The sequence below is a fragment of the Hemicordylus capensis genome, chromosome 1 (genome assembly GCF_027244095.1).
Source record: "Hemicordylus capensis ecotype Gifberg chromosome 1, rHemCap1.1.pri, whole genome shotgun sequence".
NCBI classification, from domain to species: domain Eukaryota; kingdom Metazoa; phylum Chordata; class Lepidosauria; order Squamata; family Cordylidae; genus Hemicordylus; species Hemicordylus capensis.
In genome coordinates, this window is record NC_069657.1 from 431,397,077 (window position 1) to 431,423,062 (window position 25,986).

Below are 25,986 nucleotides of genomic sequence, written 5' to 3' on the forward strand. Positions count from 1 at the left end.
TGACTAACAAGCAGAAGGTTGCTGGTTCAAATCCCTGCTGGTACTATATCGGGCAGCAGCGACATAGGAAGATGCTGAAAGACATCATCTCCTACTGCACGGGAGGAGGCAATGGTAAACTCCTCCTGTATTCTACCAAAGAAAACCACAGGGCTCTTTAGGCGCCAGGAGTCAAAATCGACTTGATGGCACACTTTACCTTTAAGAGTCACTCCAGAATGCACTGCAGAGAAATCATTGTTCCTCTAAAGGGTCTCTTTCCCATGACTGCTGAATGAGTTGACAGTGACGCTGCTAATTACACAAACAAAAGGTGCATTTGTGCACACTGCCTCTTAACTAAACTGTTTTCAGTCAGATAACGAGCAGTGCTCGAACACAGCCTCATATACACAGAAAGCAGCAGAGCTACAGTTCTCAATAGGTTCCCTTCAGACACACAAGGTCATTCCCGCAGACACATTCCGTGTTACTAACGTCTAGTTTTGTGGTGCAAACAAACTTGAAATTGAGAAAACATTTTCATTTAATTGAATGGATGAGAATGCACATTCTAGCCCAAGCCCTTTCAAAGCCAAGTTTGCAGGATGTTCATTAGCCAAAAATATAGTACTATGCAAGTGTGTATGCATGTGTATGTGTGTGTAAAAAAGAACATTTGCAAATACAAGCGAACATTGTGAAGCCAGGATTGAAGCCTCACCCTACTGAGGAAATACCGGCAGGCATGACCAACTCCCATTGCATCACAGTCAAAGAGGTAAAAAGGGTACAGTATCTTATATCCAGGACTGTTAGCAAGGCGTAGAGAGAGAAGTACCTACCCTGTGGCATCTAACCAACAGAAGCACGGAATGCTACTTATGCAATTGGGCATAAGAGCACCACCCTCCTGCTGGTTAAGTGACCACAGGGTAACTATCCTGAACATGCATTTCAGAGTAATCTTTCAAGCATTCCTTTCCCTCCCACTCTTATTATGGAGAGCACCACACAAATAAAGGAGCTGGGGGGAAAGAAACAAGAAGGGATAAGCTGGTGGGAAAGAGATGGTAAAACAAATAAGCAATATTAAGGGAGACACAACTCTAGCCTTATCTGCTTTCATCAGGATTTTCTTCTTCAAGAACAGAATTTCTTGAATAGTTGTGAATTTTAATATACTAGCAGTGTTGCCAAGTAGTCTACATTTTATGTCTGGGAAACATTCTCCAAAGCAATACAAGTACAAATATATTAATTGTAATCCAAAGTCCTAGCAGATACTGTGAAACCAGACTGTATTACAAAGGACCTGGCAGAAATGCCAAATACACACACACACACACACACACACACACACACGCGCGCATCAAAAACAAAAGTACTGCAAATTTCCCAAGTCCTGGCTATTAAAAGGTAACTCATCAGTGAGCAACAAGATGGCACACACCACAGTCAAACAAATTTACAGAACAAGTGTGACTGCAAGACCATTTTGGGACGCTGGTGGGGAGGCCTTCTTGTAGTGCTAGGCTCCAATTAAATTCCACACATGTACATAGTGAAGACGATATGTGAATAACCCCAGTCGGATACCCAGAACAACCCTCCATTGTTTCAGGAAGGAAAGGAAAGGTTGTGCTGTCGAGTCGGTGTCAACTCCTGGAGACCACAGAGCCATGTGGTTTTCTTGGTAGAAAACAGGAGAGAGTTATGGTTGCCTTCTCCTGTGCAGTATGAGATGATGCCTTTCAGCACCTTCCTATATCACTGCTGCCCGATATAGGAGTTGCCCATATTCTGGGAAACACGCCAGCAGGGATTCAAACCAACAGCCTCCTGCACTCTAGGCAGGTTGCTTCCCCACTGCGCCATTATGTAGTTCAGTTGTTTCAAGGGTTGATTAAGTTCAGCCCTCTGCCTCAAACAACTGAGCAGCACCAATGAGGGCACACGAGGACCTCGTTAATTACGGGTCCAGCACTCACAGCTGCAGGGGGGTGGTAAAAAACCGGGTTAAATCCGCCACCATTTTGACTTCAGCCGAGAACTAGAGCCATTGGCTCATCTTAAACAAAAAAACACGTTATTTTGGGCCAATTTTTTCACTATTGGGGAGCATTGCTGCAGTGCTGGGGACCCGCAGAGCATTGTAGGCCACTTCCCCCCGTTTCTAGGGCCATTTTACTTCTTTTATGTTACATTTTCCCAACCTCTGAGAACCTAACCCCCACATTTCTGTTACCCCAATTATTCAATATTTGCAGTTTCTATATCCGCTGTAGTACTAGAGAACAGAACCCCTGCAAACACTGAGGTTCTCCTGTATTTGACTTGGACTATGCACAGGCAGATTAACAGGCTGGAAGATCAAATGTAGGAGCAATTCCTCATGCAGCTTTGTGGATTAATTATCCAAAACTGGACCACACCAGAATACCAATAGGAAAAGGTGAACAGAATACAGTCACATCCCTTGCCAATCGCGATTTTCCCAATCGCGATTTTCCCAATCGCCGTTTTGAGTATCCGCAACTGGGAAATTGTGACTGGTCTCGCCAACTGTGACCTGAGTATCAGTGGTTTGGTGAGATTTTTTAAGTGACTTGAGGGGGTGTTTCTACAATTTGGGGGGGGGAGTCAGAGGTTCAATCTGCTTATTCTTCTTGCTGACCCTGCCAACTCCTCACAATTTAAAGTGACAGTGTTTTTTTAGAGTTCAAAAGTGCCTTCAAACGATTTTGGGGGGTTCAACATTTCCCAGAGGTTCAATCTGCTCACTCCTCTTGCTGATTCTTGGTGATTTTAAGGGATTCCAGGTGATTTTTCGCTATTTCTTTATATTTTTTCTTTGATTCTTTGGTCTTTTTGCAACCGCAGTTCCCCTAACCATTTCCCATTGATTTCAATTGCTCACCAACCGCAAATTTGCCAATGGCGAGGATTTGCCAGAACAGAACCCTTGTGGTTGGCAAGGGATGACTGTAATGGTTTATTTCCAGTAAGTCCCAAGATGTCTTGAGATGGAAACCACTTCTTCAGGGGAAAGTAAACAAAGATCAAAATTAAAAACTTATGGAGGTATTGATCTCTGTATACCTTCCACCAAAGAAGAGGTTTCCACCTTGAAACACATTGAGATAGTTCTTTTCCTAAACTGGATAAGGGCAGTTAGTTCCATTCATGGATTATACAGACAAAAAGAAAAGCACGCTGGTCAAATATAAGATTACACACACATTTTGGAAGAATTTAACATGAAAGAACACTCAGTGATTTCATATCTAGAGAGAACTGGAGAAGACTGAGGGAATTTCACAAGGGACTGTTTTGTAAAGTTCACTAGGATACTAGCAATATAGTAAAACAAAGTTTTTTTAAACACACACCAAGTATCTCAAAGTCTTAAAGGATTCCCCAAAAATGTTCAAGCTCTGATTTTTATTATCCCTTAAGTCAGGGATTCCTATCGGGGGTACGAGTACCACCTAGGGGTACCTGAAAGCACTTCGGGGTGGGGGGGTTTCAGAGCCCTCCTGTCTCCCAAAGCTACAGCCGCACTATTTGTTCCCCATCTGAGTATTTCTGGCTTGAAGCTGATGCATCCTCAGTGACATGTCCACTGTTGAAGGACACATCACTGATGATTGACTGGATATGTGCTGAAGCTCAGCATACCCCTTCCCTCAGCCTGACTGATAGGCTTAAGAAAATGAGTGTACCCACTGAAATAGGAAACTTGCTCCATTTATTTAAATGGGAGTACTCATGACTAACAGTCGGGATGTGAGCCAGAAACTAGAGTAGCACTGGATAAGCACCAACTGCAACATTTAAATTTCTGTGTATACATACACAAAGCTCTATGGGGTACCTGAGCTTAAGATTTGTAACAGAAGGGGTTCATTTGTTTTAAAAGGTTGGAAATCCCTGCTTTAAGTAAGCAAATTCCACAGCTGTGTGCCAGTAACAGAGAACGCTGCTCTCTATACCTGTTCAAACTTGGTGCACAGGTGGCATAATCAAAGGCCACGAGGACTTCTGTTTTCTGCTGTAAATCTATCAATAGAACGTCCACACACTAGACATGCTCCCACAATGAGGGACATCAAGGCCTTTGGACTGGGAAGAGTGCTCTGCAATTTTCTATAGACCCAGAAACAATAATTCAAGGTGTTCCCCAAAAAGCTTACAAACAGAACACCTGATTTTATTAAAATGACCTTTCTGCCTTTGCCTCTATTAATCTTATTAGGGTGTTAATGCTAAAGGCCAATGATGCTTTGATCACTTGAGCAGGCAGAAGGTGGAATGGAGTGGAGTACAGAGAAGGAGTGCGTGGGAGGGAGTGCAGACAGAAAACTGGCAACACAGAAAAGCAGGGAAGAGGAGACATAACCTGAACAGGGTGGGAGGAGATGCAAAAGGCAGGAAAGGCAAAAGACCCTCTGTTTTGTTTGATACTTTTGGCAGAGAAAGATGCTAGACAATAAGATATGAAAAACTGTAGCTATAAATAAGGTTAGTTGCAGCCAGTGTAATAATTGCAAATTCAGAAGTGCAAGCGTTCTCCAGGACAGCCCCCACCCCCTCCACTTAGATAGATGCAATAATTTGGGGGGTTCTTTTGCAAGATGTCAAGGATAGTTTCCTAATCCTACAGAGCTTGAACCTCATGTGGTCATTGACCCAAAAGAGAAGTCTGGATTGTCAACCACAAGATGTGGAGGATACTCCTTGTAGCAGAAGACAGGAAGAATGTTCATAGAATCAATTGTAGCCCAATATTCAGTTATGTAGCAAACTGTTGGAATAGCAAGAGCAGCATATTATTTCCATTTAGAAAGCAAAGGGCTTTGCGTCCCTACTGAGACCCTGGAGGGGGAAAACTACCTGGACTGTGTCCCTACCCAACCCTGCAGCACTACACCACAGGACGTAGCTGTAGTGTAACTTGGTGGAAATGCCAAACACCACATGGAAATCTTTTTCATTCGTGATGGAATTGTCTCTTTGCTAAACAGAAGTTAAGATGAAAGATCAAGGTAGCCTTTGAAAAGAGACTGGGACATTCTGCCCTGCTAGACTCACTTCTGTAACATATACAAATTTTCCAATACAACATGTAAACAGAAAATTGGTAGCATATACAATGACTGCAACTGGAGGCTCTTTGAGATAATGTCTAGGGAAAGTGTACAATCGAGCAGTTATAACAAAACTGAAAAATGTGAGTGAGACAAATACATTAAAAACTGGTCAGCTTTCATTCATTCTTGTAATATTAATTCCCTACTTCTAAACATGCATTCTTGTTTCTTCATGCTATGACTTGAAATTCTACTTATGGTTTTATGTACCTAGAATTGATTTACATGTGTATATACTGACAACTGCAGTATTAATCCAAATACACTTTCGGATATTTCCTCTTAATATATTTTATGCATATGTGTAAACCGACCTGAGCCATTTTTGGAAGGGCGGTATAGAAATCGAATAAATAAATAAATAAATATCAATTTAGAACTGGGGAAGAGCTCAATTAAGTTCACAGTATCTGGAATGAATATAAAGAATTTCTATGGAGAACTACTACTCCTCACCTGTAATTTACAGTGCAGGAGCCACCGCAGATAAGGAACTGTGTGTTGCAAAATTCAATTTGTGGGTCAAGTCAAGTCAAGTCAAGTCAAGTTTTATTTACGGTCCTAGACCAAACAATCCATGCATGCAAACAGCAGAACAATTTATAGAAAACTCTATAGGTTCTCATTGAAACACTCCATTTCACTTCTGGCCCATGGACAATGGGCCAGAAGTGAAACACTCCATTTCAAAGCAAAACAACTGACTGAAACCTGATTTTCTGGGCTTCTTAAAAAAATAATAATTGTGGGTCATTTTTAAGAAGCCCAGAAATCAGGTTTCAGTCAGTTTTGCTTTGAAATGGAGTGTTTCACTTCTGGCCCATTGTCCATCAACAGCAATGCACACACTCAACATATCATGTGATCTAGTACTACGTTTCTCTCTGTGCTTTTGTTTTTGAGGTAGGAGGAAGAGGTCACATTATTCCTTTGCCATGTGGCATTTTAAGTACACCTTTCTTAAAAGCAGGACAGAATGAGGTCCCTTTGTTTCACCACCACACCTTCTCCAGCAATTCACACAAAGGATTACAAGAAAACTTATGACAGTGTGAATGAGAGAGGATTAAGCCATTCACTTTACAAGACATGAGGCACCCTGACATAGAGCACAACCTGCTTAAAGCCCCACCAGTAGGCAAACAGTAGGTTTACTTGCTTATACGAAGGTGCATGCTCATGAAGATGTACTCTTGGGCAATGAATATCAAAGAGAGCTACATGAAGTTCATCTAGCTGACAAAACCTTATCTGTGGTCTTGTACTCCAGGTAGTCCTAGATGAGACTGATTACTTGGATCTATTTTAGGTTCAGGAGTGGGACTGGCTATAGGATAGAAACCACAATTGCTCCGATGGAAGACCTATGCCACGAGACAGAGAATGCAACTCTTGATTCTCCTGAATCCCCGAGACTTTCGGTATCAACTATGTTAGTGTTCTGGGTCACCTTGCTAACACAGGGCTTGGGAGCATGATGTACGAAGGCTCCGGTCCTTCGTACTTTTATTGAAAAAGTACACAAATATTCATAGTAGTAGTAGTAAATACTTATGCTTTAAGCAGACATGGAAAGGCTTATTTTTAAAAAAAAAATTTTTTCAAAACATAGGAGCAGTGGCCCAAAAGTTTGCTAGTTCTATTATACAGCTCAAATAAAACATGCAACTGTTCCAGACACCTTCAGATTTCATACTCATGCCAACAAAAAAAAAAAAAAAAGTCACACTGACTAGGCACATTAGCAAAGCCCCAGCCCTACACCTTCCTGCAGATGTTACCTCTGGTGAAAGGCTAGTATAATGGCTGCTTTTACAACTTAACAGCTACCTCACTTCAAAGGCTTCTGTCATTCCACCCAACATGCCCACATTGCTGCCCTATAATTTAACTAATCACAGCAGCTTCATTTTCAGGCATTTCCACCCTTCTTTCATGGGTTATTCTTGTAGTCATGCCTACTTGCCCTTGGCATCTGTTTTAAGGAATAGTTTAAGTACTTTTCATATTTAATAATTCAGCCATGTGGTACAGTCTGTGTAATATAAATAGCCTAGAAGGCCGCAATTATCAACATTTTTCTATTAGTAAGTTCAGAACACTTCAGAAACGAACCTAGAACAAATAGTTTTGGGGAGTAAAGGGGTGGCAAAGAATATTATTACAGGAGCAAGGATTTTGCTATACATTAACTACTGAAAGCTAATTAATGTTAGTGCATTTACCTTATTAATGAAGCCGAATATGCCTGTTGTGACAAAAAGCAAATCTGTCTAGAACACGAGATTTTGACAACTTTCCCCCACAATACTCATAAAAGCCAAGTGCCTTAACCAGTCATCTGTCATGTAGTTCCTCAGGTAATTTTTCATTTCTTGAAGGCATGAGGATATTCTTCAACTTCCAGCACTTGATGCAAGAATACTCACACCAATCACACACATTTTGTGCAGTTACCCTGTCCAAGGTTGAGGTGGGGTTACCCAGCAAGCTGAAATCTGCAGGTGAGATGATCCTGAATCCCTTTGAACACATGGCCACACCCAGCCCAGTTCATCATTGGGAAGGAAGCTAAGGGGTTGGCCCAGCTCCTGGGAGGCTGGAGGAATCTCCTACCTACCTAGCTGTACTGGCTTCTGCTGCTTGTTCTGGGGTAGAGAAGTGAGTTAATGAGACTTCTTTAAATAACAGAGGCCTTTTAAAGTAATCACTTCAAGCAATAGGACCATAATATACTTTGATTGAATTTTCTAATACTTTGCTGTAAAATTCCAGTCCACTGGATAGGGGAGCAGGAAATATTTCGGGAGAGCACCCACTACCCCTTGCTACACCTTGGAGCCTTCCCTGCAACCCTTGAAGGATAAAGTGCACACTCCAGGGGAGTGCTACAGGAATTAATCAGAGTATATGAAGGACTGTTTAATCAGTTTCAGATGCATTCCTGTTTTGTTTAACTGGATGATCTTCTCTGCTACACATGGTGAAAAGACACAGCCACCTCTCAAAGCTATTAAGTTTCTATGTCCCTTCCACATAGAAGCCCATCCAGATGTTAATTTTCACTCTTCATCTCTCATATCTCTGGGATGGCCCGAAAATTACACACAGTTTCGAAGGATAAAACCGCCTCACCCCATTTCCTTAACATACATAGAAATTTAGAATCCCACAACTGATAGTTCAGATCATACCCTTTATTATATATTTTTTCTTCAATTTGTTGTTTGTTTTATTTTTATATAACAGGATTTAGTTAAATTAAGAATGGTACAAAACAGTCAAAGTATTTTGTTTTTAAGCAAGTTAGAGTATGGGAAATCAGATTTAAGAGGATGTTTTTGCACAGGAGAATGGAGCACATTCAGTTTTGTCCTTGTGACGACAGCAACACAAATTAACACATACAATATTACCAGGCATTTTGACTGGGCCAAATTACTATACCTCAGATCAGCAGCAATAAAGTTTGGGCATCTGAACAGGCAGTAGCACCAGTCAGGTACTTGTTGCTACTTTGATTAATTCACAAGCAGCATACACTTCGCTTTCCAAGTTATGTTCTTGGGCAATTCTAAAGGTTTTAATAAGCTTAAATGCTCACTCTATTAGCTATACACATAAAGATGCTCAACACCCCACTTTCTTCCAACTCAGTATTTTCTTTTTATTTGAACCGAGTCGACCTAAATATAAAAAGCAACAAAACTGCAAGATTGATCATGTTTTAACGAACGTTCTTGGCAACCTTAAATCAAGGTGTTTCCAAGAGACCGTTACTGCCTGGAAGACTTCTATATATGTATCCTTCATGAAACAGAAATTCTCATCTTTTGTGGATAAGAAAAGGAAATATTATTTTTAAAAGAAAAGAACACCTTCTCCCAGTCACAAAAGTTGGACTAGTTACTACTACAATGAATATATCGCTTTTCAGCAAAAGCTCCCAAAGTGGTTTACACTGAGAAATAATAAATAAATAAATAAATAAATAAATAGATAAATAAATAAAAATAAAAATAAAGATGGCTCCTTGTCCTCAAAAGGCTCACAAGATAGACACCAGCAACAGCCACTGGAAGGATGCTATGCTGGGCTTGGAGAGGGCCAGTCACTCTCCCCCTGCTCAATAAAGAAAATCACCACTTTAAATAGGTGCCTCTTTGCTCAGTGAGCAGGGACTAAGTTCCTCGACTTCACCTCAGTCTTCAACCTCACTAGTACTAAGACTGATGTAACACTACCACTATCTGCTATTTTGCAATGCATCTGGAATAATAAGCCCCTAGGAAACTGCATCATTAGATGGCTAGAAGAGATAACAAACACAGAAGTGAGGAAATAGCTCTTTGCAGAATTGCTATCAAGTGACAATGGACTATGAACTAGAACTAACAAGAGAAAGCTACAAACCAGGGAAAAGAGGCAAAATATTTGAAAAGTTATTTGGGGTATTATTCACTTTGTAATCCAAATGTCATAATAGATGATATTGCTCTGAAATATTCAAAGTAAAAGTGCTAGCCCATTAAAGTTTATCAGAAATTAAGTGGTTTGAAAATCATGGTTTATAAACTAGTTGCATGCAGACAGCAAGGCATTTCTGTGTACAGAATCATTCACGTTGTGGTAAAACCAATACTTCTAGCCTCCACAGCAGCAGGATTAAGATTAACAGAGGTAGTTTCAGAGATCAGTAAGGAGGCACAATTTCATTTGCAATAGTCATGATTTAAGATCAAACTTCACAATTTTAACAGGCTGTTAATTCACTTCTGAACATATGCACTTGGGAATTGCAAGGGACTTTTGCCACAAGGCTGTTGTGAGAATCCCACAGAAATGAAATCATGGTTTGGTTCAGATGACCAAATAAGCTCTGGTTTATTTGTCTGTGAACTCTACCTGAGCCTGAGTGCTCTCTCCTCCCTCAACCTCCTCCACTTGCATTTGCTGCCAGCATCGCTTGATTAAAGTATGGCTCATCTGAACTTGGAGCTGTGCAACCATTATAATTTATAAACCACAATTAAACCAGCATTTGAACTCTAGTTTCAAATGCTGGCTAACAGAACTAAGGAGGTAAGAAGAGGAAGAGGGACTGTGGCTTGGGCCATATTTAGGACCAAATAACTCATCGTTTATTTGGCCATTTGAACCAACCCAATGAATAGGAAACCCAACGCGATCAGTGAATATTCTTAAGAAATCATTTATGTTCCTATCTGCAGCTGTTTTATTCTAATTGTATTTGTGTAGAAGTATTGAGATCAGGTTTTCTTTTTAAAATCATACACAAAACTTTGCTCGCCTGCAACTAGTCCAAAGAATATACTACGAAAGTGCACCATTTTAGAAGCTGTATCTTTAAAAATAAGTAACACATAAGTCATAGATGAATAGGGACACGAGATTTCAAGGAATGTCTATTATTTCAAATGCAACAACACTGCAAAAACATTCTTTTGCACAGACAAGAGACTAGGAAATACCTATGAAAATTTTTAACTGACCTACAACAAGGGAAGTTGCAGACCATTCTCACTGCTAGAATACTATAGCTTTGACAGCCTCAAACACATCAACTTGGTACAGCTTTCTCTCTTTGGCAGCACATGAGCAAAGATTTCCACTGCTAAGTATTAACACATATCAAAAGATTGCAGAGCTACCTAATAAGATTGTTAAGCATTCATGGCATACTGAATGTATTAATTTAAGAGGTGGGCACAGAATATTTTTTACTACTAGAACCCCACATGGATATGCTGCAGGAAACTACAACTGGTCCAATTTCTAATAGCATGTATCCACTATACAACGAGATGGAAAAGAGGTGGAAAAGGAAAGAAGCAACTGCCATATAGCAGTCAAAATGCTGGACTAATACCAGGGAGACCCAGGTTCAAATCTGCACCAGAAAAAGAGAAGCTTGTTAGGAGAGTCTGAGCCACCCATTCTCTCTCACTCTCTTTTTGTCAGTCTAACCTACCTCAGGGTTGCTGTGAGGATAAAAGGTGAACCATGCACATTACCTGGGGGGTTGTTCAAGACAACCTGGATTTAGCAATAAATAGGAATTTGCCTCATCTCATACACTGAGATGCATGTACTGTACCAGCTAATTCTTTAACATAAAAAGCAGCTTTTACTTTATTTATTTATTCGATTTCTATACCACCCTTCCAAAAATGGCTCAGGGCAGTTTACATAGAGAAATAATAAATAAAAATAAGATGGATCCCTGTCCCTAAAGGGCTCACAATTGAAAAAGAAACATAAGATAGACACCAGCAACAGTCACTGGAGGTTCTGTGCTGGGGGTGGATAGGGCCAGTTACTCTCTCCCTGCTAAATAAAGAGAATCACCACCTTAAAAGGTGCCTCTTTGCCAAGTTAGCAGGGACTACTAAAGGGGACTACTTGGTAACTACTTAAGTTTACCATATCCAAGAAACTCTTAAACTTTGTCTTTGACTTTTTGTATCAAGGAACTGCACTGAGGCAACTTCACAGAAGTTGCACAATATGCCAACTAGCAATCTGGCATACATGTTCCTGCAAGTTAGATATACATCCAAATCCCCAGTATACAGATTTCACCTGCAATCAGGTTCATGATCTGATGTTAACACCAGATCACAGGGATTCAACACAGGCTAGATCTGTGAGTCGGTGATTTAGACATTACTTTATTAACCAGGGATGCAGAAGTGCTAGTGTTTCTCCCATCCAAAATTTTAGCTAATGTAACCTATAAATTGACCTGATTGAAACAGAAAATGTCCAGCTGCAGTGTCTTGCAGTTAGATGATTAATCAGAGTTAATTAACTCTCATTGTCAGGGTAAAACAGCTTAAAAAAGCAGTAAAACAGGGTAAAACAGTAACAAAGCAGTTACTGGAACATTTGGATTAGATACAATGTAGTGTCAATTTCGTCAACTTCAGCCTAATTTGTAAATCAAGCAGGCTGTCAAAAACTGAGGATATTCCTAAAATCTGTAGTTCCACTTGAGTTCAACAGATTCACCCCAAGGACTGCCGAAATGAGATTCCCCAACTTGTATGTTACCGATTGGACTGAAGCCCATCAGAATGACTCCACTAGTTTTAAAGTATATTAACAGGGGAGTTTGGGATCAACAGTTCGAAAAAGCTTCAGAAGCCTGTTAATGGCTACCCAAAGAAATCGGCCAGTTACTTTGCATTACCTTCTGTAACTTTAACTACAATTGTGTGTGTGAGAGAGACCAGTCTTTAGAAACTAAGCAAACTATCTTCATACAAATCCCTTTCCATATGCTGTAGAACAATAAAGAAAAAAAGAAGATGGCAAAGAGCGAAAGTCGCTGACAGGCTAGGAATGCAATTTTAAGTTTCTCTGAAGACGCCAGTAACAGAAAATAAATAAGGGGGGGAAACCCAACTGGCGTGTATTCCTTTCGTTGCTCCAGTCAGCCTAAACACACCCACTCCTCCCTCCCTCCCTCGTTGGAGGAGTTTCAAACCAGCACATTAGAGGCAGCGGCGGCGGCGGCGGCAGCAGCCAGAAGAAATGTTGCCTGGCTGCCTGCTGGAGAGAGATCCCGCTGTTCAGTCTGAATGGCACCGAGCAATTGCCGGGCTTGTGTCTAATGAGGGTGGTGTGAGGTGGGGGAGAAAGGAGGTTAACTGCTGTGGCGGCAGAGGCGGGGGCAAAAAGCGGGGTTGGGGTGTGTGTTGCGGGGGGTGGGGGAGAGAGAGGCTGGCTGGGACAAATCCCGCTTTGGGCGCAGAGCGGAGGAACTTGATTGGCACTTGGCACCAAATGGCTGGCGAGAGGGAGCCCCTTCCCAGCACTCTCCTACAACTCGGGCGGACACAAAGAGAACTCCCTGAACGGCGGCGGCGGCGGCGGCGGCCACTCTTCCACGCGCGGCGGACGGGCTCTCCCAAGTCCCCCTTTTTCTTCCCCCCCCATGCAAAACTGCAGCGCTCCCGTTTCCTCACAGCCCTCCCTCCATTAGCCAGCCAGGAGGAGAGCCACGCTGCAGCAGCAGCCTGCCTCTCGGACTCGGAGCAGCCTCGGGAAGGGCCGCCTTTCTCCCTCTTCGCCGCTGCAGCCGCGCGCGCGCACACACACACCCCGAGCCGAAGCGCAAAGTGGGGCTGGCTGGCTCTGCTGCAGCCCCGAGAGCAGCACAAGGAAGGAAGGCAGCAGCCCGGCGCGCGAGATGCCCCCGGGCCTCCCCTTGCTGGCCTCCGCGGGGGGGGGGGCGCCGCATCCTCCTCCTCCTCCCACCCCCGCCGGTACTCACCGAGAAGCAGCGGCAGCAGCAAGAGCCCGACCCCGCGGCGCGCCATCTCTGCGGACATCTCGGCTCTGGCTGGGCTCTCCCTCCCGCTGTGCCCGGCCAGCTCCAAGCTTGGCTCGTTCTCTCTCTCTCTCTCTCTCCCCGCTCTCACTCCATGCTGCTGCTCCCCGAGAGCAGCGCCGCAAACCTCTTCGCCCAGGCCGGCCCGGCCGCCTAACCTTGCCCCGCCCCGCTCCACCCCTCGCACACCCGGGACAAGGAGGAGCTTCCGGCCGGGATGCTCATCCCCCTCGGTGCGAGGCAGGCCGAAAAACCTATTCCTCCTCCTCCCCCTTCACTTTTCCTCCTGCTTCCAAATTACCTGTCCGGCTGGCGAGCGACCCCTGCTGGGCGACCTCAACACACATCCCAAAGTGCCTCCTCAGGTTCTGCGGCTGGCAGGAAGAGAGCGTTTCCTATCTCTCAGCCCCATGTTCAGCCCTTCTTCAACCCCCTGCGATTCAAAGTTAACTCGCACGCCTGCAGCTGGTGGCAGTGGGGGAGCGTTTCAGCCCTCGTCCCCCAGACAACTACTTTGTAGCGCACACATCATCCTAAAAGTGGGTTTTCTAATGCATGGTGGACGCTTTCCTGGAAGCAGGAGGCGCATATAAGTAGCTGGCCACAAATTGGAAGCCAACTTGCCCCCATGTCCCTTCCTGCTCCAGCTACCTCTGCTTGTCACGAGCAAGTTGTGTGCTTCTGGTTTCAGCCATCATTGCTCAGGGAGGACAAAAGTTGGTTGTTTTTTTAAACACACCTTCATAAATGGCCTGAAAAACTGGGTTTGCTGGTGCACATGTCTTCTTGGCTTTCCTAGCTCACTACAAACTAGAAGCCAACATGTATAAACTTTTCATATGGTTACCATAACAGATGCAGCCCATATTTTATTTATTTATTTATTTATTTATTAAACTTCTATACTGCCCAAACTTTCTCTCTGGGTAGTGAACATAAAAACAATTAAATCACATATAAAAGTTAAAACAATGCAACAATTTAAAAACAGCCATAAAACTTACCACCACTGCATTGCCCTTCCTGCAAAAAACAAACTCAAGTGATGGGGTAAGTGAGATGCAAGCTGGATAACTGGCCATGCAATCTCCCAACTCAACTGCTTCACCATGTTCCAAACGCAGACCCCAAATCTTCTCAACCCTTATATGTGTGTCAGTGATGCCATACATAGACCTCTTCTGAAGAGAAATAAAATAACAAATTCTTCTGAGGAAAAAACATAATACACCTGCTGAAGTGTTGGGCGGGTTCTATCTCTTGCCAAGATGTCTTGGTTCTACCATAAAATGTATTACTTTTCTACAAAGCAGAACAGGAAAGAATCCTGGGATATCCCTGCTTAGTTTCATCAGACATGATCCACTTGATAGGGGAAATATGGTAATGTAAATTTTAACACAATATGTGTGAGAATAGTGCAGTAGCAAATCTTGCACATCTGAGTAGTTCCCCATCCTCAACATGTTTACACTGAAGTCTCACTGAATTTATTTGTTTGTTTGTAGGGATGTGCACGGAACCGCGGTCCCACTGCTGTGGGGGGCTCTTTAAGGGCAGGGGAGGGTGTACTTACCCCCCCCGGTGCGTTTCCCCTGCCGGCGCCTTCATTTAGTAAAGGGTTTCTGTGGACATGGAGACGTGACGTGCGCACGCACAAAATGCTTTGTGAAGCCTTTTGCCGACGACTGGGGGAAGGGGCAGCAGGGAGGCATCCTGCCGCCCCAAAAGCTTTACTAAATGAAGGCGCCGGTGGGGGAAATGTGGCAGGGAGGGTAAGTACACCCTCCCCCGCCCTTAAAGAGCCCCCCATAGCAGTGCCGGACCGCCCTCAAGTCCAGACCAGTTCGGAGGCCTTCAAAATGGCCTCCAGACCGGTCCGGGCTCATCCCTATTTGTTTGTTTGTTTGTTTGATTAATACATTTCTATACCACCCAAAACGCAAGTTCTCTGGGTGGTTTACAAAACAATAAAAACAGCCAATAAAATATTAAAACATTTCAACAATTAAAATTAAAACGTTAAAACTATTAAAACACAATTAATATGGGACTAAGTACCTGGTGCATGGTGCTAAAAGTCTGATGTTTGTCCATAATGAGCATGCTTAGGTCTTTAGCCATGAAGAAGTACCACAGTTTGCCTTTGCTCATGTGAATACAGTGAGGTGAATCATACAGTCATAAACTGTGTTCTACCCAGGTATGGAAGCTGTGTGTGCTCCCAATTTTTGATTGTGTGAAAACAAGGTAAGAGGAAAACCTGGGTAGAAGTGATGGTGTGGAAGCAAGACAGAGGGAAACCTCGGTAGCTTTTTCTCTTACCTTGCTTCCATACCATCACTTATACCCAGGTTTTCTTCTTACCTTGCTTCCACACAACCAAAACCTGGGATCGCACACAGCTTCCAAACCTGGGTAGAACACAGTTTTGGATTGTGTGAATGATCTCATAGACTGAGTAGCCAGCAATTTATATTTACAAGAGGCTAGCTAGACCCTGAAAGGAAAAGAATGGTTCTAGAATTTGTGGGAAGGGATGAATTAAAGTAGTTTCTTTGGGGGAGGAAACCACAAGCCCTCAGGGAAGTCATAAAGAGGTTTTCATTTCCTATCAGTCATCTTGATAAGTAACTTACCAAATGTCTTAAGATCCAAGTCCTAACAATAGTCTCTATGGACCATACTCTTAGATTTTACCCAACAAGGGTTCCAAAGTAATTAAAAGTTGGAAGCTCAGAATTGGAAAGATGGTATCCCCTGATGGACTACTGTTTCTTCTGCCTGAAGAAAGTAACATATCATCCTAGATATGAGATTATCATACAATGAGCTCTCATATGCTACAGATTACTTAGTGGCACAGACCTCTTGCTCATTTCCCCCTGCTTATTTTCTGAGACCAACTGGTCAACTGTTCATAATTGTTCATACACACAACATACTAAATATCTCATCTCAGTTGTGCTTATATTCATAGATTTCAGCCTGCTGCAGAGACATGACATTGTGGTCTCCTACTCTGAGGTCACTTTACAAGGGGCTGCTAAAACCATTAAAGAAACTAGTCTCCAAGCCTTGAGAAGTTTTCCTCTCTCTGATCACTCACTGAGGAGATCAAAGGGCTCTGAGTCCTATTCCATTCCTTGATTATCTCAAGCTGAGAACAGCAGGGCTGGTGACAACCCTATTTCCTTTACAGGCTAGCAAATAGGGATGAGGCTATAAAGATTATAACCTTTGTTTGTGTTCTCACAAAATGCTTACTGTGTGGTAAATGGCCTTCGTTACCCCAGGGAGTTCACATGCTGTTCAGGAAAATTGCAGGATAAAGAGCCATTTACTCTAGGAATGTGCAAACTGTGGTGTTTCTTTTTCTGGTATAAAGTGCATATGAAAATGCTTTGGGGGTTATTTAGAGGAATTGTGTCCCCTAATGGAAGCTACTCACACCGTTGTTCATTTGAACACTTCTATCTAGTAGTTACCATTACCAACCACTGCTGAACATTAGCAGCCAGTACCTTGCAGAAACACACAATTATACAGGCTAATATTTTGAGCTAGTTGGTTTAAAACAGAAAACACCCCAGCAGAAATGCTGAAATCATTTCCCAGAGGGATAGCCATGTTAATTTGTTGTAGCAAAACCAGCCATCCTGTGGTACTTAGAATAAATTTAATGTAGCATAAGCTTTATCAAAATATTACTTTCTGCATCTAATTAAGTGGGCTCACACTAATGTTATAATAAACATATCTGTCTTTCAGGGGCCTGTAGCCCTCATTTATGTCAAACATTGTTGATATTAACTTTCCAAGAAACAAAGAAGTGGTTTGTTTCCAACCCTAACCCTGCTGATTAGGCAAAGAGGCAACCTCCAAAGTGGTGATTCTCTTATGTTTAACTCAGGGAGAGTAGTAACTGCCCCTATCCAACCCCAGCACAGCATCTCTCCAGTGGCTGTAACTGGTGTCTCCCTTGTGGTGAACCCTTTGGGGACAATCTTATTCTTTTTTCATGTAAACCGCTTTGATAACGTTTTCACTAAAAAGCAGTGTATAAACAGTAGTAGAAATAGTTTGTTTATAACATTTTTATCTTGCCTTTCCAAGCTCAAGAGAAACATACTAAGCACTTTTAAACAGTAGTTTTGAACAAAAACAACTATCATAACAAGACAACCTGTCTGTTAGCAATAAAATGATATAAAGCAGTGAAACATGTTTGAGAAAGGTGAATTTAGCCCTCCTAAAATAGAAAGAGATGGGAGAGTATCAGGCTGCTTCAGATAGGTCATTAATTTCATAGTTTTACGGAAAGTGCTGATTGCAAGTCCTGTTTGTAGATCTTCTGAAGGGTGGCCTAATTTATGGGCTCTAAATAAATATAATTGCTGTCATGGCTCTACTCCTTGCTGTTGATGATTATACGGGGATGGAGCCATAGCTTAATGGTAGAGCATCTGCTTGGCATGCAGAAGGTCCCAGGTTTAATCCCTGGCATCTCCAGGTAGGGCTGGGGGAAAACTTCTGCCTGGAACTTTGGAGAAGCTGCTGCCAGTCACTGCAGACAAAACAGAGCTCGATGGACCAATGGTCTGGCATGTTATAAGGCAGCTTCTTGTATTCTCACATGTGAAGACACAGAGCATGGTCTTGAGTACAGGCGGGATGGATTTTAACATACTTGCCAACATGTCCCTATTTCCACATTCAGGTGAATGAGATAACAGGAACATACGTATTGGCAGGTATGGATTCATAGCAAGAGAGGTAGTGTAGGTCCCCAGGTGTGAAACATTTTAAAGGCAAGCACTAGCACCTTGATAATACCTGGATGACCTATTGATTATCTTCTCTACTTTTTTAGCTCATAATACTTTTGCCTTTACTTATGGCTGCCAGAAGTACTGGAATAGTAATTTAACTCCATGAGCCCAACCTTATGTATCTACAGCAGAGGCTCCTCATATCTGTTTTGGTCCCTTCATATCATAAGTAACTTTCCTTTCCTTTCCTTTTTTCTTACTAAGGGTGCTGTTTTTCAGATGCCTTTGCCTCTTCTGCTTTGATGTTATCTCAGAGATACACGTTTTGGGCAGTATAGAAATGTAATAAAATAAATAAATTCTGAAGGAGGAAAACACTCTCTCTCTCTCTCTCTCTCTCTCTCTCTCTCTCTCTCTCTCTCAAGGTGGAATTTGGGTCAGTGCCTCAACTCAAATTCCTGATCGCTTTGTCCTTTCAAGACACAGCAATTTAGGTTCTCACACTAATATGTTGCCAGACCAGGAAATTACTGGTAAAAGTCCCTTTACAACACCTCCACATAAGAATGTTAAATGTGACTTTAAAGATGTGCAAGATTAGAACATAGACCTTAGCTAGAAGATGCTGACACTTTGAGAAATGCATACACAGGAGTTTTTCTGAAAGATTTGCTAGCTACAGACAACAAGGTAACACTTTTGTTAAGATCAGGTAGGAAGCTGTGAGGTTTCTTTGGCAGTAGGTGACCAGACAAAGAAAGGTATGTGGTTTAATTTTATTTATTTCTCCCAAGGTGAGAGAATTTTGAATCCCATTCTCCAAAGTGCTCACAGTCTTTTCCAGTTTGGTATGACTGGAAGATTTTAAAACCACACTACTTCCTTGCTCACCTAATAAATTAGTACTGGGGTTCCCAACCTTGATTCCCTACATGTTGCTGGACTACAACACCCATCATCCCCAGCCACAATGGTTTTCAGTTGATTACTTTGGGCCAGTCACTTATTTCTCAACCTATCCCATAGGATTGTTTGTGAGGATAAAAATAACCTGCTGCCCCGAATGCCTTGAAAAATGAATGGGTTATAAATGAAACAAAGTTCACAATTCTGTTAAGTACAGAATTTAGTACTGGGTACCAAAGTCAGCATCTTGAGGATTTTGGCTTCAGTCTAAAAAACAAAAACAAATTTCTAGCCCATGACTACAATACACTTGAAGGCGTGTGTATGCCTGGCCATAAGAACAAGATGGAACAATGCCTGATGAATTCTTACAAGCCAGCGGGGTGGATCTGATTAAGATCTCCAAAATACTCCATGCACCTCTTTGTTTCTTGACATAAGAAGAGAAGCAGAATTCTGCAAAATATGCAGATAAATGCACATTGCCTAATGTATACAGGTCAATGAATTCAACCTTTCTTTGGTGCAGAATCTTTTTTTTTTAATAGCAGAAAGTACACATAGTCCTGGATGTAGCTTAGTCCCATCAATATGAAAATGTCAGGTTATTCCAGAGAACCTTTACCTTGACGCACTGCTTTTCCACCTAGAGGACTGCTTCGTTGCTTCTGCCAAATGTCTTGGCTACCTGCCTGAAAGTGAGTTTATTCTCAAATATCAAGATGACAAAAACATTCTGTGCCTCTGCTTTCTCTGCATCATGTGTTGCAAGCTCCCTATCATGTACAGCGAACACCCCACAATAAGAACATAAGAATAGCTCTGTGCTGGATCAGGCCCAAGGCCCATCTAGTCCAGCATCCTGTTTCACACAGTGGCCCACCAGATGCCGCTGGAAGCCACAGGCAGGAGTTGAGGGCATGCCCTCTCTCCTGCTGTTGCTCCCCTGCAACTGGTACTCAGAGGCATCCTGCCTTTGAGGCTGGAGGTGGCCTATAGCCCTCTGACCGGTAGCCATTGATAGACCTCTCCTCCATGAAGTTATCCAAACTACTCTTAAAGCCATCCAGGTTGTTGGCTGTCACCACATCTTGTGGCAGAGAATTCCACAAGTTGATTATGCGTTGTGTGAAATGTACTTCCGTTTGTTGGTCCTAGATTTCCTGCCAATCAATTTCATGGGATGACCCCTGGATCTAGTGTTATGTGAGAAGAATTTCTCTCTATCCACTTCCTCCACACCATACATGATTTTATAGTCCTCTATCATGTCTCCCCGCAGTCATTTTTCCCCCTAAACGAAATAGCCCCAGGTGTTGTAGCCTTGCCTTGTTAGGAGGGTGCTCTAGGCCCTCGATCATCTTGGTTACCCTCTTCTGCACTTTTTCCAGTTCTACAATGTCCTTTTTTAGATGTGGTGACCAGAATTGTACAGAGTACTCCAGGTGTGGCTGCACCATAGTTTTGTATAAGGGCATTATAATATTAGCAGTTTTATTTTCAATCCACTTCCTAATGATCCCCAGCATGGAACTGGCCTTTTCCACAGCTGCCGCACACTGTCGACACTTTCAACGAGCTGTCCACCACAACCCCAAGATCCCTCTCCTGGTGAGTCCCCAACAGCTCAGATCCCATCAGCATATACTTGGAGTTGGGGTTTTTCATCCCAATGTGCATCACTCTACACTTGCCAACACTGAACCGCATTTGCCACTTTGTCGCCCACTCACCCAATTTGGAGAGATCCTTTTGGAGCTTTTCACAATTCGTTTGGGATTTCACTATCCAAAAGAGTTTGGTATCATCTGCAAATCTGACCACCTTGCTGCTTACCCCTACTTCTAGATCATTTATGAATAAATTAAAAAGCACTGGTCCAAGTACAGATCCCTGGGGAACCCCACTTCTTACTTCCCTCCATTGTGAAAACTCTCCATTTTTACCTACCTTCTGTTTCCTGTCTTTCAACCAGTTAGCAATCCACACATGTACTTGTCCCCTTATCCCATAACTGCTACGTTTCCTCAAAAGTCTTTGATGAGGAACTTTGTCAAAAGCTTTTTGGAAGTCCAGGTATATTATGTCAACTGTACCACCTTGATCCACACACTTGACACTCTCAAAGAACTCCAAAAGGTTTGTGAGGCAAGATTTACCTTTGCGGAAGCCATGCTGGTTCTTTCCCAGCAGGGCCTGTTCTTCTATGTGCTTTACAATTTTATCTTTGAGGATACTTTCCATCAATTTGCCTTAACGGATGGAAGCTAACCGGCCTGTAATTTTCCAGATCATCCCTGGATCCCTTTTTGAAAATCGGTGTTACATTGGCTACTTTCCAGTCCCCCAGTACAGAGTCAGATTGCAGGGATAAGTTATATATTTTAGCAAGGAGGCCGGCAATTTCACATTTGAGTTCTTTGAGGACTCTTGGATGGATACCATCCAGCCCTGGCGATCTGTTAGTTTTTCATTTTTCCAGACAGTTTAGAATATGTTCTCTTGTCACTTCTATCTGACTCAGTCCTTTAGCCTTCAGCCCCAAAAAGCCTGGTTCAGGAACAGGTATACACTCAATATCCTCTGAAGACGGACGCTTGAAGACGGACGCAAATAACTCATTTATCTTCTCTGCAACCTCCATATCCTCCTTAATAATCCCTTTCACTTCCTCATTGTCTAATGGTCCAACCGCCTCCCTGGCAGGTTTCCTGCTTCTGATGTATTTAAAGAAGCTTTTGTTATTCCCCTTGATACTTTTAGCTAAATGTTCCTCAAACTCTCTTTTTGCCTCCCTTATTGTCACCTTGCATTTCTTTTGCCAGAGTTTGTGTTCCTTTCTGTTCTCTTCATTTGGACAGGCCTTCCAATTTTGGAAGGAAGTCTTCTTCCCTTTTATGGCTTCCTTGACTTTACCGGTTATCCATTCTGGCATCCTCCTGGACTTAGTGGTACCTTTCCCCCTTTTGAGTATACAGTCAAACTGGGCTTCTAGTATTGTGGTTTTGAGCAAACTCCATGCATTCTGGAGCAAAGTGACTCTCCTGATTTTCCCTTTCAGTTTCTTTTCACCATACTCCTCATTTTGGAGAAGTTTCCTCTTGTGAAATTCAAAATGTCTGCGTTAGACTTCCTTGGGGATTCTCTTCCCCTGCATGTACGCTGAATTTGATGGCACTATGGTCACTGTTCCCTAAAGGGTCAATGACACTGACATCATGCACCAGGTCCTGGGTGCTACTCACAATTAAGTCCAAGGTCACCTTCTCTCTGGTTGGTTCCAAGACCAACTGTTCTAGGGCACAGTCATTCAGTGTATCTAGAAATTTTACCTCTTTGTCATGACCTGACTGCAAATTTACCCAGTCTATGTGTGGGTAATTGAAGTCACCCATGATTACAGCCCTGCCTCTCCTTAACGCCTCCCTGATTTCCTGCTGCAACTCCCAGTCACTGTCAGCGTTTTGATCCAGAGAGCGATAGCACATCCCCAGTAACACATTGCCTTTCAGGCATTGTATTGTCACCCACAGGGTTTCTGTGGAGGATTCTAGTCCACCTAGGTTTTCTACCTTGTTAGATTCTATGCCTTCTTTAACATACAGTGCTACTCCACCTCCAAGGCGTCCATCCCTGTCCTTTCTATAGAGTTTATATCCAGGGATAACAGTGTCCCACTGGTTTTCACCGTTCCACCATGTTTCTGTTATGCCCACTATATCTATTTCTGCATTAGCAACCAAGAACTCCAGCTCACCCATCTTGTCTCGGAGGCTTCTGGCATTGGCATATAAGCACCTATACACTGAATCTATTCCCTGGTGTACGCTATCTTTCTTTTGACTCTTTGACCAACTGGCACAGTCTCCCGTCTGCTCTTTATGTGGTTCTGCTCTGTCCCCTTCTGTTTTATCTGAATACTTTGCACCCTTACATTTTAAAGGATGGTGTTTGCTGAACCCGATACCGCCCAGCTCCCGTTGGCAATTCCCCAGGCATCATTTTAAAAGCTGCTCTGCAACCTTTTTGATTTTAAGCGCCAGCAGTCTGGTTCCATCTTGGTTCACGTGCAGCCAGTCCCTTTTGTACAGGCCTTGCTTCCCCAAAAATGTATCCCAGTGCCTAACAAATCTAAAACCCTCCTCCCGGCACCAACGTCTCATCCACACATTGAAACCCCTCAGCTCTGCCTGTCTCACTGTACCTGCGCGTGGAACAGGCAGAATTTCTGAGAATGCTACCTTGGGGGTCCTGGACTTCAATATGCTAACTATCAGCCTAAATTTGGCTTCCAGGACCTCCCAACTACATTTCCCCACATCGTTGGTACTGACATGCACCATGACAGCTGTCTTCTCCCCAGCACTGCCTAAGAGCCTATCTATATGCTGCATGATGTCTGCAACCTTTGCGCCAGGCAGGCAAGTCACCGTGCGGTCAACACGCGGGTCACAAACCCATCTCTCTATATCTCTAATGATCAAATCACCCACTACAAGGAAGCCCCCACCCCCTGGAGGAGTATCTCCTGTGCGAGAGGATATGGGCTCATCATCCACTGAAGGGGTCCCTTCTAAAGGTGCATTTCCCTCTTCCTCAGACTGATGTCCTCCTTGCCCGAGACCTTCATTCTCCCTGACAGCGGAGGAGCTGGCAGCCCTGGAGTGGGATGCCTTTACCACGTCCCTGAAGGTCTCATCCGCATGCCTCTCTTTCTCTCTGAGCTTCTCCAGATCCGCCACCTTGGTCTCAAGGGAACAAATTTGTTCCCTGAAAGCCAGGAGCTCCTTGCACTGAGCACCCATGACCCATGACCCCCCCATGACCCATGACCCACCCATGACTTTTGCCCATGGGGCAAATAGTAATACATGTGGCACTCTGTGCAGTACACTGGGAAGTGCCCCCTCCCCTGCTGGCTTTCTATCTTCATACTGGTTTTGTTGACTGTTTACTGTATTTACAGATAGTTTATTAGAAGGATAGGTCTCAGCTGTAATAGTGAGCTATTTAACTGTCCAAACAGCCTTTCTCTAGAATGTATTTCTCACAATGTATTTGACCACTCTCTTGTTTCTAACATTCTCTCTCAGGTCTTAAATTAATCATAATATCAACAAAAGCAGTTGCCCAGTAATGTCTTATTAAGCATCTGTAGTCTCTGAGCGATTATTAGTCACACCAAAACTTTTATCTGCAGATAGGTGGGCTAATCCTCAGGCCTGATACGTTTTTAAAATTGACATTTTTGCTGTTTTATTATAAACTGTTAAACCCACCGCCTTCTGCAACACATTCCACTTTATAATCGCTTCTGGAAGCTGGAACCCTGGTATCACTCATGTCTTGCAGTTGCAACACACCAAAGACGTTAACTCTGTAGAGGGGGATCTGTCCTGTCACCAGTCACTATGTATGTCAGTCTTGATGCTTCTAGGATAAAGGTTTTTCAAGGACAAGCACCTATAAATTGTCATACATTCAGCTATTCTCATGATGCGGGGAGCCCAGCCCGGTTTCCCCCCGTCATGAGAACCACTGGGTTCTCAGGCAAGCCCGGTTGTCCTCTGGTGGCTAGCCCACCGAAACACCCTTCTCCTTAAATGAGGTTAGCGGAGTGAACGCTCCACTAACCTCATTTTGGCTATCGTGAGTTGCCATGGTGCAGTTCTGTGCCACAGTGACGTGCGAGGAGACCCATCAGGAGGCTCCCCAGGGTGCCCCACGCGCTTGCATGGGGCATCCTGGGACTTCCAGGGGCTGGGCAGCCACCGATCCCCGCAGCCCCTACCAGCTCCATGACAGAGCCGGTAGTCCTGTGGGTGGCCGATCCAGTCGCCCAGGGCTAGGTGTTTGATCGTGTGTGGGGAGAGCGGGCTAAGCCTCCTCTCCCCACACAAGCCCTGCAAGCTCTCCACACTGCTCATGTGGAGGGCCTCATTGTGTTCTATTGTTTTTATTTATATTATAAGGTGCTTTAGGGTTTTTTTTATATGCAAATATTGACCATATATAAATAGTCCACTGTTTGTTTTGTGTTTTTCTTATTCAGTTGTATAGAATGTGAGTGACAGAAGCAAAATGTCTTGTCCCTCTTGTCTTTGAAGGGGAAATGCTTCCACTGCTGTGTTCTCTTGGGGCTAGCTAGGTTCAGGTGTCAAGAAGTACTACATGCAATGACTCAGTTGACTGCTGTGTTCAGCGAAAGCAGCTTAGGAAGGTAATGGAATGGTTGAAAGCGACTTCTCTGTATTGCAATTAAGTACCCTGATTCTACCGGCAACCTCTTGCTCACTAGGCAAGTTATTTCCTCACTGAGCCATTAGCAAGCAAGAGGTTGTCGGTTTGAATCCACGCTGGTATGTTTCCCAGAATATGGGAAACACCTATGTTGGGCAGCAGCGATATAGGAAGGTGCTGAAAGGCATCATCTAATACTGTGCGGGAGATGTCCATGGTAAACCCCTCCTGTATACTACCAAAATAAACCACATGGCTCTGTGGTCGCCAGAGTCAACACCGACTCAACAGCGCTACTTTATTTTACCCTGATTCTAGTACTCTGTATTGCAGCTAGGTATCCTGAAGCAGCAGTCTTGTCATTTGGTTACTCACCAAATGTCAGCTGGAGCCCAGCAGAATTGCTGTGTTTGGAAGGACACTAGCTGCTCCCTGGAGTTATAAATCACAGAAGTCAATACAATGCCATTTTCAGAGGTTTGAGCTGGATTTTATTTCAGGTTTGCTTTGTACTACCAGCCTCCCTTGGGAGAGGACAGCAGCATTCATGAGAGTGAAACCAACAAATCAATGCACAACG

General features: G+C 43.3%; 2 protein-coding genes and 1 non-coding gene across 5 annotated transcripts in view; 1 reads left to right on the forward strand and 2 right to left on the reverse strand.

Annotated features, from left to right (window-relative positions):
• The window catches only part of PTK7 (protein tyrosine kinase 7 (inactive)), a 153,145-nt gene extending 139,398 nt beyond the window's left edge, over nucleotides 1-13,747 (reverse strand). Inside the window, exon 1 of the mRNA XM_053313098.1 lies at nucleotides 13,432-13,747. Coding sequence (XP_053169073.1) covers nucleotides 13,432-13,489 — 58 coding nt within the window. The 5' untranslated portion in view covers nucleotides 13,490-13,747. The remainder of the gene's footprint in view (nucleotides 1-13,431) is intronic.
• A 4,175-nt stretch (nucleotides 13,748-17,922) lies between these two features.
• TRNAA-GGC (transfer RNA alanine (anticodon GGC)) lies at nucleotides 17,923-18,000 on the forward strand. Its single transcript has one exon. It is a non-coding gene; the product is annotated as a tRNA-Ala (tRNA).
• Nucleotides 18,001-25,874: 7,874 nt separating this feature from the next.
• Nucleotides 25,875-25,986, reverse strand: part of LOC128352684 (heme-binding protein 1-like) — a 21,045-nt gene continuing 20,933 nt past the window's right edge. For all 3 annotated transcript variants that reach the window (XM_053313284.1, XM_053313285.1, XM_053313283.1), the window contains exon 6: nucleotides 25,875-25,986. This exon is cut by the window's right edge and continues 1,086 nt beyond it. The gene's annotated coding sequence lies outside the window, so the exon portion shown is untranslated.